At 38.9% G+C, this 14,751-nt stretch overlaps 1 protein-coding gene across 3 annotated transcripts; it reads left to right on the forward strand.

Moving 5' to 3' along the window:
- The first annotated feature begins 1,740 nt into the window (after nucleotides 1–1,740).
- dnase1l4.1 (deoxyribonuclease 1 like 4, tandem duplicate 1) lies at nucleotides 1,741–14,128 on the forward strand. Of its 3 annotated transcripts, none has more exons than XM_075461805.1 (10): nucleotides 1,741–1,870; nucleotides 6,445–6,530; nucleotides 7,161–7,249; nucleotides 7,865–7,951; nucleotides 8,743–8,855; nucleotides 10,016–10,128; nucleotides 11,763–11,920; nucleotides 12,216–12,312; nucleotides 12,501–12,571; nucleotides 13,605–14,128. In XM_075461805.1, coding segments are annotated over exons 2-10 (810 nt in total). In that variant the 5' UTR covers nucleotides 1,741–1,870; nucleotides 6,445–6,449; the 3' UTR covers nucleotides 13,606–14,128. The 3 variants fall into 3 exon arrangements, with proteins under 3 accessions (XP_075317920.1, XP_075317919.1, XP_075317921.1); XM_075461804.1 differs by having other exon boundaries at nucleotides 1,742–1,870; nucleotides 12,501–12,576; XM_075461806.1 differs by lacking the exon at nucleotides 7,865–7,951 and having other exon boundaries at nucleotides 1,743–1,870; nucleotides 12,501–12,576.
- Nucleotides 14,129–14,751: the final 623 nt, after the last annotated feature.

The following is a 14,751-nucleotide window of genomic DNA, read 5'->3' on the forward strand; positions in this document are numbered from 1 at the left end:
TATTTCCCTGCATGTACATGACAATAAAATCTAAAGAACATACCGACACAGCTGCAAAAAATCCAGAGCCAAACTGAGACTGAATATTGACTTTATATTATTTAAATTTGGTAGGCACAACTCCAAATGAAGGATAAGAATGTTTTTGTACAAGCCCGGTTAAAAGGTCACCACCTGTGGATCTGTTCATTCAGCTGTGTTGGTTTGTAGGAAAAAAAACACACATACTCACAGCTATGAGAAAATAATTCAAATAAACACGATATCATTCTGGCTCTCTAAAACATACTAGTAAAATGTTATTAAACTGATGTGTTTGATAGGATTCCAGATCAAATACATAGTATTATTACATAGTAATGTTGACTGTCAGATAAAATGGCGAGCATCTTAACCTTTTAAGATTAAGATCCAATTTATTGTCATGCATACACACGAAATTTGTCCTCCGCTTTTAACCCATCCAGGTTGGCACCTGTTGACACACACATGCACATGGTCACACACTCAGAGACAGATGCCAACCTGGAGCGGTGGGCAGCTATTTAGCGCCCGGGGAGCATGGGGGTACGGTGCCTTGCTCAAGGGCACCTCGGCCGTGACAAGGAGGTGGACTGACACCCCTCCAGCTATCAGTTCCACCAGGCGAGAGTGGGAATCGAACCGCCAACCTTCCAGTTATTGGACGACCGACTCTAACCACAGCCCGTGATGAGAAAAAAAAGCAAAGGAAAAGTAGGTTTCTCTGCATTTTTTTAATTTCTTTGGAGCAATAATAATCAGAATCAATTAATTTTTTTCACAAATGGTTAGGTGACAACTTTATGGTAAAAGTGATTTTCAAAAAGTAATGTCATAACACACAAACTCTTTCAGTTTTACATCCCGAAACCAAGTTTTAGAGATGGTTCAGATAGGTTAAACTCCACTAATCTTTGACAAGACAGAGTACAGCCAGTTGGGCCTGTTTTGAGGGATTGTGAATGGGTAACTGGCCTTGATACAGCAAATATTTATTTTTACTTTGAGACAAAGTATTGAGCCATCACACATCTTTGTGTGGAACGACCAGGATTATGGTTTAGTGCTCCTTTATTGTCCAACCCTGACATAGTCACCTTTCTCCAATTAATCTGCTGATTGTTGAATTTTCTTTGCCTTCATCTTAATAAAATGCAGTGGGTCAGTGAAGAAACTGGAGATAATTTCTTTGTGCTTGTGTCTGTTAAATAAAAGTTAAAAGAAATGAACAAATTAAAGATTAAATTAAAGGTTTTGTTGCCACTGTTACCATGTAAAGAATCAATGTACAAACATACCAACTCTACAAATCTCAAAGGCACACATGACTTTTGTTTACGTCTTTATTCAACATTTAGGGTTGATGTTCACGAATCATTTCCTGTTGGTGTCAGTGCATTGTGGCTTCATGACTTCCTGCTGAAGAGCCCATAAGACACAAACCATCACATAACCACTAATTTGTCCAATTTGAAAACATCCAGCCTGTATGAGACAAACTTTTTTTATGACATTTAGGTCGTGCTTCTGAGACTGTGTGTCTGCCTCAAAAAGCCACAAGTCGTGCAACAAGTTATGCAGCAGGGATACATCAGCGGGGCGGGATATTTGTTGAACATATTTCTTTTTTCTCTCTTTGTCTCTGTCCAACTGCTGCTATTGGTTGGCTTTAACCAATCACATTGCCGGTGTTCAGCCCCCTCGCAGACAATGTATTGCTCTGGTAGTGAGCCAAAGACCTTTATACCATTACCCTCACCTTCTTCATTTGATGAGATTCTTACTTTGACTCAGCACATCTGGTATAAAGTCCTTTGAACAGCAGCAACATCAGATTCTCCTTCTACAGGTGAGAAACATCTTTCTTTTTTTTTTCTATTCATAGTGAGCTGAATGCCTGAGAGGCTTAACATGCCGCAAGATAGTGTAACAGCCCTCTCCTCCTCGTGCTTAAAGAAAATAAGGTGGAAAGTATGAGTGTGAGTTTCAGGTATTGATCTGAAACTTTGTTGAACTGTTTTAGGTAGAGAAATAGCTCCTGTTCTTTATTTAACTAACTAAAAACGGAAAGGTCCAAAGCAAAGCAGATTACCTTACATCAACCCAGATATCACTTGTTGATGTACAAGGGTCCCTGTTATAGTACTAATATACAACAGTCTACCTTGTATTTGTTGTTCCATCATTGATAAATTGTATTAAATCAACAACAACAACAACAAACATGTCCTGCTTTTCTTAAATAAGCTAAAACAAAGCTTTTTTTCAGAGATAGCAAACAAATATCATGAATTTCCCAACTGTTGCTTGTAAGAGTTTTCTGCTGCTTGTATGCAGTGTTTCACACCCTTATATCTCTAAGAGTCCCTGCTAACGACAGGTGTAGCTTCAGTAGGTTTAAAGTTTAAGAAACAATTTAATCTTTACCTTTCAGAGACCAAAAAGAGTACATTCTCTACACCTGGTATGTTAGGTTCAGGGTGTTGGGGGATGGAGCCTATCCACCCTGGGGCATAGGGGATGGGGGAGATAAAGTACACCCTGGACGGGTCACGGCCCTTTGCAGGAGCAGCACAGAGGCAGACAACAAAGCACACTCATACCTACAGCCAATTAAGAGTCACCTGGAAAAACAATGAGACTATAAGAGCATGAAAACCCCACACCGAAAGCCTCCAAGTGGGATTTGAACTACAAACATTATCCTTAAACCATTGCACAACTATGCCAGCCATGCCCTCAACCCACAACCAAAATATGAACAGCATGACAGCAGCTCTAAACTCTGAGTATTGCACCATAATAAAATCACATCGGTTTATCTAAGTTTCATGTGAAATTTCACTCACCCCCCAGTTTGAAAATGGCTGCGCTCATGGAACAAAATTCAAAGGGATCTTCTGAGTGTTGCACCAGAGGAAATGAAATGTTTATTCAGTTAAATCTCAACGGCTCCTCTGCACAGTGAAAATGTTTGGACTAATAGTTCTCAGCTTGTCAGTACCAGCTCTCGATGTACCGCAGAGAATTCCTTCGTGCTCGAATAAAATCTGATCTGAAGACGTGCACCTGTGAGGTGATGTGTTTTTTATAAAGTATTACGAAAAATTATATTTTCTTGACCTATTAGAGTTAAAAGTTTACTTTTCATAGTCTTATATCACACCATGACTCATGTTTTTAGTAATAAAATGTTCTGTAAATTAGTCTGATAATGAGAAACTTCTCAGGTCAAACCAGCTTGAAATAAATAACCAGTTTTAACTGAGATATAATCATGAAAATTCCCTTGAAGATGACTTGCATTAAGACAACAACGGATTAAAACTTTAGTTACATCGTAGATATAAATGTGAAAAATAAAGAAGTCTCATTACCTTGGATAGATATTTGACTTTGACCTTAAAAAGCCTCTAATGTGTATAAAGTAGTGGATTTCAGGAGACTCACATTCTGTAGTTGTTTATCATCCAAACTTAGTTTGAGATAAATGTAATGTCAGTTTTAACAGATTAAATGGCTTCAATTAGGCTTGTGGCTTTCAAGAAATATGAAAAGAAGAGAAAAACATGGGAAAATAAGACTGCTTCTGTGTCATGTTCACTCTTGCACTGTTTTTCTTTTCTTAACAAACAGGAAGTCATTTAGCTGCAGTTTAAGCATCAGCCACTAATGAGAGTGGAACTTTCCACCCTGAGCCCTCTGGTTGATATTGATACAGTATTTGTTTACAGTTTGCTTTTTACAAGTAGCCTCTGATAAGCAGTTATTGCTGCACTCCAAAAGTAAATATATATATAAAGCTGTAATTTTTCTATTTTATCTAACTTTTCCCTATGATTTTTGAATATGGTTGTAAAAAAAAAGACTAACTGGGATCTTTGGGGTCAGGGGCCAAAACCGAACCTGGATATATATATCTGAGAAGTGAAAATACAGCAAAAAAAATCATCTTTAATGATGAAATGAATATCAAAAGTCTGTAAATGAAAACAGTATGCTGTGGGTCTGACATTTTACTGTCTGCAGTAAAAGTAAACAAGATGTTTCTTGTATGACACCCAATAATGAACACGTAGATTTCAGAAGAACAAACTTCTCAAACAACTTTTAAGAAGCAAAACTAGTCGAGACAACATTGATATGCGATACCAGAGTTTACGACATCACGCTGCGTTTGTGTTGGCTTCCTGGGGATGTTTTCCGCTGCAGCATCTACCAATCACAACATAAACTTGTTGGACGACTTCCACACCACACACGCAAATACTTTACCAGAGAATTACCTTGGTATTCTGAGTCACCTGACAGCAGACAGACAACAGGTGACCAGAGTGGAGAACACAAACTAAAGCTCCCGTACCGCTGGATCTGCTCCTTGTCATCTCAGTTAATCAATTCGGCCCACAAAATATAATTTAACATATTTTGTAAAAAAGTCTTCCCAAATGTTTGGATTCTATTGCTAGATTTTCAAACAGAATTAAAATCAAATACACTACTGTGAGCTGGGCATTGTAATGTTGGTGGTTTGCGTACAGTATGTTCAAAATACACACAAAAGAATTGCTGCCTCTTAAATTTGAGCAAAGATGTTGTATAAAAAAATGTAGCTAAAATAGGCAAGTACAGGCACACGAAAAGTCTAAAGCTTTTAGCCAGTCACTCAATACTCAATACATCACTGGAAATGAGTTTCTGTGCAGTCTGAGGCTTCTGTAGCATGATAGGAGGTAATCATGCAGGAAAAGTTTGACTTTTTGGGATGCAGTTTGTCTGCTCTCCTGCCTGCGGTGATATTTGCTCTGAAGTTAGTGAGCAAAGTATGTATTAAGACAAAGTCTAACAGGTGAGCAGAGGCTAAGTTAACACAGGTTTGTCAACTGTGGGGAAGAGCAGATTTCTTCAGGAAGGCACTGTCAAGTCTGAGGTGTGGAATTTGGGGAAAGGACTATGTCACAACGGTGACTCAACCTGTTAGAACAAGTCCTCCCTAATCTGCTGAAACACTCAGTGGGGTTACATGGCACTGTAAAAATGATTAAGGGATCAAGGGCTAAATTCCAATAAGACTGAGTTATTAAGTTCATGTATACTGTACACCGGAATCGGATCGGGTTACTCGCGATTGGATTAAGACCGAACAACGCGATGGAGAATGCGCCGTTGTGCATCACGTTTGTGGAATAACCAGCTCACCACAAAACGAAATGTAGAGGGACGTAGCTTTATCTTGCTCTTCGTTCGCCATCTTTCTCGTATGCCTGAGTTTGTTGTTGTTGGTGGTGAAGAGGTCAACCGGAAGTGGCTCTGTTAGCAATAGTTGAAATGGGTACAGCGCCATCTATTGTATCTGAGTATGACATGCTTTGTGCCTATGATTCGATTCATTCACCGCCATATATTCAAGGATAATTACCCTTTCTCATATAAGGAGCATAACCCAACTATAGCTATAATCGAATTAATGTCATCATGTAGAACCACTGAGTAACCTCAAAAGAAGAAAGAATTTAGAGAGCTAATTCATTTGATAAATTCCTTTTTAAACAGAGACGCAAAGCTAATGCTGTTAACTTGAACCTTAGATAAAATGTAGAGTAAAAATGCTAATTATAGGTGTTCCTCCTGAACTAATAAATCAATGACCGTGCGTAAATTGTGGCCGTATTAACATAAAAGTGGTTGTTTTCTTCACAAATTAGGATCAACAAAACTCTGCAAATTAGATTTCATAATTCACCCCCAAAAATGAACAAAAAATACACAAAGTACAACTAACATTCAACAAAATGATGCAAAAATAGATAACAGGACAACGATCCCAAACACACAGCATCATCAGAATAGCTGAATGTGTTGCAACGATCCCGTCAAAGCTAAGATCTTACGAGAGCTGTGTAAACAAATGCTGCAAACATCAATGAAGTGACATAAAGAAGAGTGGGTCAGAATTCCCCCATAGCAATGTGAGAGACTGATAACATCATACAGAAAACTATTACTTAAAGTTATTTCCTGCTAAAGGTGGTTCTATAAGCTGGTGAATCATGGGGTGGACGTCAAGATTAAGAGGAAAAATGACACAGTGTAATAAGTCATGTACCTTTGTTCATCTGGGGTTGTATTTACCTCATTTTAATACCTTGTTATCTACGATGTCCTGATGCTTACACTAAAAGAGACAAACAAATGAGCCCCTGGCTGCAGCGTTTACTCTGTAATCTCTTACAGATGCCTCAGGGGAACTGATTTGAGAAGCTGTGAGCTTTGATTTGATCTGTTAACAAATAATTGCTGCCTACTTACACACTCACACAATGAAACCACATGATTGTGCACGTTCAGAGACAGACTTTGAAGTATGCAAAAAATATCTATATATATATATTCTTTCTCTGTATCTGTTTTTTCCTCCTGTAGCCGCCATGAAAATTGCAGCGTTTAACATCCAGAAGTTTGGGAGAAGCAAAGTGTCAGACCCAGATGTCCTTAATATTCTGGTTAAGGTAACAGCTTCTGATCTCACCACACTAAGCACCTTTTACATGAAAACATGAAAATGGACTTTTAAAACACATGTAAACATGTTAGATTGACTAAATAAAATCACTAAAAGCCAGTTGAACACACCCAGAAACTGCAGCTGGGGAACGAATCCCTCCTCCATATATACGCTCAAGTAGACTCAGATGGGCCTAGGCACTCTGTAAATGCTTCAAAGTTCCATATTTTTCCATTTTTTGTCACTTGTTCTCATTAAAACCTTTTTTACATTAAGACGACTGCTTTGGCTTGTTGTCAGGCAGAGGATTAAAAAAAACAAAAACTTTTTGTTCCTCTGTAAATAAAAAGCCCCAAACATTGCAACAGAATAGTGATCACATACCTTTGAAAGATAAAACTCTAACAGCGATGGCAGTAAATGGGAACATGGTCTTGGAAAATTCTTGTACTGACTCTTTTCATTGCTTCTTAATCTGCTTGTTTTATGGATTAATCAACTAGTCCATTTCTGATAATGCAGATTAATTCACCAATTATTGAAATAATAAAATATGTGTTAACATTGAGAATCCAGATCTGAGACTTGGTTTTTATTTTTGGTAAACTGAGGTTATTTTCCTCCTGTCTCACAGATTGTGTCTCGATATGACATCATTGTGATCCTGGAGGTGGTGGATGTCAGCGGAGAATCTGTGAAAACCTTCATTGACGCACTCAACAAGTCAGTGTCACTGTCATCATCATCGTCATCACTATTATGTCATGATCAGCTCAAAACGACGGCATAAAATCAGTTAAGCAGTAGTGCTTGCATACATGAATGTGAACGTAAGAGATGAGCTGTTGTGTGGCAACAAGAAACCAAGATTAGATTAAAGTGTGTATAGTAAATGGGAGTAAAAAGGAGTCCTTTATACTGGAACACCAGGCCCAACAATCTAACCATGCCTATTGGGCAACTGCAACACCAAAACACAAAGACAAAGAGCCAGCCCAGAAACTAAAGGAGGTGGGGTTGTTATCATCACATAATCATCACATAATTAGTAGCTTTGGGAAAGGTACTGTGAGCTAAAAACAAATTTCATAATGTTTTACGTCAGTTTTACGTCTTAACTTGTTCAAACTGTGGAAAACATTTAACATCCGACTCATGAGAAAGTCTAGCTTGGAAACATTCACGTTTAATATTTTGACACAAAGATGGAGCTAAATAATATTAAAAAGAATTGCTTGACTGAAATAGCCAATATTTAATGACCGATATTTATCCGTTGAGTCCGAAAGGGATGATTCTTTATTATTAATTATGATTCTGTCACGTCTGTCCGTTCAGCTCCAACAGTATACATCACTACACATTGAAAATCAGCACTCGTCTGGGCCGAACACGCTACAAGGAGCAGTTCATGTTCCTGTACAGGTGAGAGGTCATTAGCAGAAGTGGGAAGTTTTCCGACTTTCCGACTGTTCATCAGGACAGGATGTCAGTCAGTCTGGCTCACAAATACTGATAAATTATTTTATTTAAAGAAGAATGTTGGATATGACAGGGAATCTTTGCCGCTCGCTAACCAGGAATGGAAAATTGACTACATTTAAGCCACAGTCACTTTCATTTATAACACATCTTGCCCAAAGACTCTTCCATATGTGGACTGCAGAGGCCAGGGATCAAAACCCTCTGAGCCAGAAGTGATGAATGTCTCACCACTGCTGTCGAAAATATCCATTTCTACAATACCCAATACTATTTGCTATTATCGATCGCTGTTTTTAACCTACAACACTTTGGTTAGTAGCAATTGTTTTAAATTGATTTTGACATTAAAATGTGGCAAACTATCTCTTGCTGCAATTTACAAGCTCTCACAGGTTCAGAGAGCAACAAGGAAGTGGTGATATCTGTGATTTTAGGGCAAAATCCTGAATGAACATAATACAGCTGAGTAAAATAAAATCAAGTGACAATATCTAAACTTAGTATATGGATCTATATGCATCCATATGATATGTATGTATCCATATACCTCTACAATTTGTTACCTGTTGTCAGAGAGTTATCATTTAGACACAAAAGATTCCGGATTAGATTATTTTAAAACCACAGCACACTTAAATAAAACATATGAACATAGACCTTCAGTCTGAAATTTGCAGAATCAAAATTTGTCAACTTGATTTATAAGTGTGTGTCTGTGTGTGCATGTGCAGAGATGACCTGGTTGACTTGGTGGGCTCCCATCAGTTCGATGATGAGTTGACTGAGGGAGGGGATGTTTTCGCAAGAGATCCCTACATCCTGCGGTTCAGATGCCTGAATACAGGTGAGAGGAGATCTGTCGGCTATGTAAAATAAAACTTGTTTCCACAGAGGGGCGAAAGAGAAAAATGCAAAAGAAAAACAACTTACTAAGAGTAAATTTCCAGCAGGAAACCCCTACAGTGGGTTTAGAGTAAGGCACTATGCAGTTATGATTAAGATTAGGGTACAGAACTTCCAGGAAATTAATTTAGGTAAATGTAATGTCTGAAAGGATGTATGCATTAATAAAAATCAAATCAAGTTTATTTGTAGCACATTTTATGTACAAAACAATTCAAAGTGCTTTACATAAAATAAAAGCATTGCAGCGAGTAGTGGAAGAAGCATTAAAAATACATAGAGAACATAGAACATAAAGAGAAACAAAGAAAATAATTAAAATGAATTGAAATTATTCAAAACAAGCAACAGTCTAGATAAGTTAAAAGATACCGTGCAAATGCTTTTAACCTGGATTTGAAAAAGTCTACATTTGGTGAAAGTTTAATCTCCACTGGCAGTTTGTTCCACTTGTTTGCAGCATGACAGCTAAATGCTGCTTCTCCGTGTTTAGTCTGGACTCTGGACTGGACCAGCTGACCTGAGTCCTTGGATCTAAGAGCTCTGCTGGGTTTATATTCTCTGAACATATCACAGATGTATTTTGGGCCTAAACCGTTCTGGGATTTGTAAACCATCAGCAGCCTTTTAAAATCTATTCTGTGACTGACTGGAAGCCAGAGTAAAGATTTTAAAACTGGTGTGATGTGTTCAGATCTCTTAGTCCGGGTTAAAACTCTAGCAGCAGTGTTCTGGATGAGCTGCAGATGTTTAACGCTCTTTTTGGGAAGTCCAGTTAAAAGAGCATTACAGTAAATGAGTCTACTGGAGATGAATGCATGGATGAGTTTCTCCTGGTCTTTTTGGGAGTAGAAACCTCTAATTCTGTTGATGTTAGTGAGGTGGTAAAAAGCTGCCTTGGTGACAGCTTTGATGTGGCTGCTGAAAGTCAGATCTGAGTCTATCAACACTCCGAGGTTATGAACTTGGTCAGTGATTGTAAGGGCCCGAGTCTCAAGATATTTACCAATGCTGACCCTATTCTCTATAAACAAAATTATCTCAGTTTTGTCTTCATTTAATTGTAAATTAAATGTCTGTCTGTTTGTGCCCCCACCTTAGTGCTGAAGGATCTAGTGATGATCCCAGTTCACACCAAACCTGAGGACTCAGAGAAGGAGCTGGACGAACTCTACGATGTCTTCCTGCACATCAAGAAGAGGTGGAGCACCGATGTAAGGACACCACCTCACCAGTGGCACTGACAGTGCTAAAAATAAAATAAAAGATCCCAGGATCTCAGCAGGACCAAACAATGACAAAGTCCATCAGAGAGCTCCTCATTGTGTCATTGTGCTGGAATTGCATCCATCCATCCATCTTCTATACCCGCTTAATCCAACTATAGGGTCATGGGGGGGGCTGGAGCCTATGCCAGCCTTCATTGGGCGAAAGGCAGGGTACACCCTGGGAAGGTCGCCAGTCCATCACAGGGGCACACAGAGACAAATGACCACACACACGCTCACACTCACTCAATTTAGAGACACCAATTAACCTAACATGCATGCTTTTGGATGGTGGGAGGAAGCCGGAGTACCCGGAGAGAACCCACACATACACGCGGAGAACAGGGTTGCATCTAGAAACTTTTTATTTATTATTATTATAAGTAGCTGTTCATACTAACTGAATGTAGCACAAATTACTTTACGGGGTGTAAATGCAAAAAATGATGAAAAAAATTACAATGGAAACAATAAATAGTTGAAAAAAAACAACAATATACCTCTCCACTCTTAACACAATCCAATATCCCACTCCATCTTCACCCCACCTCCAATCCCGAAGCACTGAAATAACTGTTTTCTTAAAGCGGCAGTAGGCAACTTTTTTTTAGTCGTATTAGCTTGAACTGTCATGGGATTCTGGAAGTAGAATATTAAATAGGCTGTTTAGGAAAAATAACGAAATCTGTAGCTCCCTCTGAAGCCTGTAATCATGCTTACAAAAACCGAGCGCTCCAGGCTGTTTTTAACCAATCAAGTTACGGTGGAGGAATCCTACCTGTCAATCACAGCTTGTGCACACGCTGCTGAGCGTGAGTCTGCCCCAGCTTGTGTGCGCTCACACTGGTGTGAACTCACGTGCACATCTCGTCCACAGAGGGGGAGGGGTTTGGGGGGCGATTCGGAGCTTGTTAGAGGTTGGGGGAGGGACCTAAAAGTTGTGTCAGTTCGAATTTTCCGACTTTAGACTCGCAATTTTGAAAACTTGCCGACTGCAGCTTTAATTTTAAAAAGAAACATACATCAATCTGTCCATTTTCAATGGCCGCTTAATCCAATACAGGGTTGCAGGCGGGGTGGGCCTCTGGGCCTCTGTGCCTCTGTCTGGCTCCTCCAGTGTAACAACACAGAATGAGAATACAGAAGCAGATGTGTAAAACAGTCATTACAGCTGAAAATAATGGATAAATACTTGGAATAACATTGAATTTTCTGTACCGTCCATAAGTTGTGGATAATCATATAGAATAATGTTTTAAAATCTAAAAATAAAAGATAAACAGAATTAGATGTAACTGGACATGCAAGTGGACACATGTTGGAGTTATTTGAACTTTATCCCCCAGAAGTGGTGGCACCACTGTTCCAACAGCTGTCCCATTGAAACTATATCAAATTGTAACAATTACAAAAATGTTTAACCATCTTTCACGAGTAGTTTCTCCTCATATGAAGCAGGTCAGCAAGTAAACAAATAAAAAGTGTTTGCTGTGTTATGCAGAGTTAGATGGGAAGATCACAACCTGTTGATGCATGTTGGCTCTCTGTGAGTGTTACTGACCTGCCCCTCTGTGCGGCAGAACGTGATGATCCTGGGCGACTTCAATGCAGATGGCTCGTACGTTTCCCAGAGAGACATGAAGAACATCCGTATCCGCAGCGACAAGAACTTCCACTGGCTGATTGGAGATGACGTGGACACCACAGCGAGCATGGGAAATAACCACACGTACGACAGGTAACACATACAGATGGAAAGCAGAGAGCGCCATTTAAATAGAAAGGGTTGAAAAAGAATCTCCCATGACCAGTTGGCACATTAGTGTGCTCAAAGATTCAGTCTGACACTTTCCTGCTGTTGGTGAGGCTGCAGTTTGAGTTCATTTTTTGTCCATATTCGTTTACATACTTGAGGTTTTTATCATGTTAACAGTGGCTGCTGAAATGGGAGTTTACCCTCAAGCATGAGAGAGCAATGTATTTAATGGCAATGTGTAAAATGTGTTGAAAACATGTGGTGTCTGTCGATTCAGGATTGTGATCTACGGAGATGACATGCTGCACGCCGTCGTTCCAGACTCTGCCAAACCCTTCAACTTCCAGTCGGAATACGGACTCACTGATGAGCAGGTCTGTGGTCCTTTAAAATTATTATTCAATGTTGTTTTAATGTAGCAACATCACATCTTTCGTCCCAAGATCAGCTGTTTAACTGTCTGTGTAATTGTGTCTGGTTTGTTCAGCATTCATTGAGACTTATGGAAGAGCTCACAAAGCATTCATAAATCAATAAATAGGTTTTTATGTCATCATTTCAGACACTGAACGTGAGCGACCATTATCCCGTGGAGGTGGAGCTGAAGTCATTGACTGAGACATCAGATGAATAGTACGGTGAGCTGTACTTATGCTCATAATAAACAAGTTTTTAAATTAATGATAATTACATTTGTTGGGTTGTTTATAGAATGTAGTAAAAACAATGCAGCTTACAAGAAGGATAATGTAATTTCCACTAAGTGAAATTAAAACCCTGTAAAGATTAAAGGAATATTCCCAACACTCGCCCACGAAGGAAATGATACCCAACATACTACGAGAAAGCTACAGTTGGACCTAATGGTGTGAAAATGTGCCAAGAAACAAGCTAAAATTACACATTAACTCCTTTGTTTCGACACACAGTGCAGCAAGGTTTTTAGTGAGCAGTCAAACACATCTGGATGAGCAAAGTTGACCTATGGTAACCTCTGAGCTGCTGAACCCCCACAGCCAGCCGGTAGCAGAAACAGGAATGTATTCTTATTTTGTTATTGACAGATGATTAAGCCTTAAATCTCCATCCGTTATTCAATGAGAGAAAGATGTGGATACATATGTCTTCAAAATGAAGGAGAAAAAATGTACAAACACAACCTTGCTTCCCCTGCTTCTTCTCCCATTTTCTTGTCTATTTAGCTGTCACATTTTTCTGCCTGATTTCAAAAATCCTTCCAGATAGCTGACATATTGTCTGGACATCTCAAGGCTCAATTTGGCATTCATAAAAGCCATATTCAACAACTAATAACCAACATTATTGTTGCTAAGATATATTACTTCCTAATTACTCGACAATGCTTAAATTTTTAGGTCCTTATGCAATGGAATACGCCTCTGCACCACGCCAGTTTGGTTTCATTAAACAAATTTAGAGCATGTTGTGTGGTGAATTACTACTTGCCTGAGAACATAAACTTCCAGGTTCTCTGCTGGTTGCCTCCTTTATTGCATTTTTAAAAACATTTCTTGCTGGAAGACATGGTTTTAGGAGGAACTTGCTGTGTGATTATCCTTTAAAAAATTAAACTTTCCTGCTCTGCACTGATGTAGCTACAGGGCTCAGTGGATTGAGTTTTTTTTGTTTTTTTTCCCCACTGCAGGTCTGAAAGATTGTGCGGGGGGGCTTGTTCTATCGGGTGAGAATCTGCTCGAGCTGAAGAGAGGAAACCTGCTGCTGGAGAGGGAGAAGCTCAACCTAGAAATTGAGTTCCTCCGAATAAAGATGGCAAAGGAGAAATATCGAAATGCAGTGTAATTCAGAGGCCACATCTGTTTAAAACACTTAACAGAAACACGCCTTGACTCATCACCCACAGAATCACTATGAGTGTTTAAGCTGACTTTTATGATTTATTACCGTTTACAGCTTATAGACTTTACCACGGCAGCTGTTCTGGGTTCACTCTACTGTACCCAAGGGTATTATATTGTGTTAAAAAGTAGGAGGATATAATCTCTTAGATTAAATTAGTCTTTTTTGAAATTAACAGACTCCAACATGTATGACTTGTAAGGACTTATTAGTTGTAATGCTCGACTTGTATGGCGCTGTAATGAGTCTTCTCATATTGTTTTTCTTTGCTCCACACTTTTGGTTTGAGTACCAGTGTACGTCAGCCCAGCCCAGTATTGTCATACTGGGCTGGGCTGACGTACACTGGTACGAACCACGTTTCATGACTCGTGCCATTAACAACCTTTAATTTCTTCTAAGTAACGTTCGCTATGGTGACTGAATGGACGAGTGCAGTTTATGTATATGTTTTAGAATTTGTATCACCATATTTGAATGTGTTCAAGTTTTGCTATTTCGTATAACTACCAGAACCTGTATTCTGTGGGATTGTGATTTCATAGGTACATTAAGGCCATATCATCCAACCCTCAGGTTAAATATTATTTAATCACATCTAACTATTCAAACCATGTCGTGATTTGTTTTGATGTTATTTAATGTATAAAAATCAACCATCTTTGTTTGTCACAACGATCTTGCAGGTTGTAGCCTTGAGGTTACTAAATGTTTTTACTAATAAAATTTACATTACAGTAGTTTTTCTTTTAATATCCATGGATGCATCCATTTAAATCATTCTCAATGCGCTGTTTTTCTTACTCGCTTGGTACAACTATTCAAACAGCCGAGGTGACAAAATCCAAGACCAACCTTTTACTAACAAGGTGTACATAATAAAGTGGTCAGTTGGTTATATTATAAAGGTCATCAGAGCTCTGAGTATTGGTTAA

Source organism: Odontesthes bonariensis, chromosome 3 (genome assembly GCF_027942865.1).
Source record: "Odontesthes bonariensis isolate fOdoBon6 chromosome 3, fOdoBon6.hap1, whole genome shotgun sequence".
NCBI classification, from domain to species: Eukaryota; Metazoa; Chordata; class Actinopteri; order Atheriniformes; family Atherinopsidae; genus Odontesthes; species Odontesthes bonariensis.

Excerpts from the sequence above, each read along its gene's own strand:
- dnase1l4.1 (XM_075461805.1), top strand. The coding sequence starts at position 6,450 with ATGAAAATTGCAGCGTTTAACATCCAGAAGTTTGGGAGAAGCAAAGTG. Across the intron at positions 7,250-7,864 it reads TTCATTGACGCACTCAACAA|CTCCAACAGTATACATCACT; the intron begins GTCAGTGTCACT and ends CTGTCCGTTCAG. Across the intron at positions 7,952-8,742 it reads CAGTTCATGTTCCTGTACAG|AGATGACCTGGTTGACTTGG; the intron begins GTGAGAGGTCAT and ends GTGCATGTGCAG.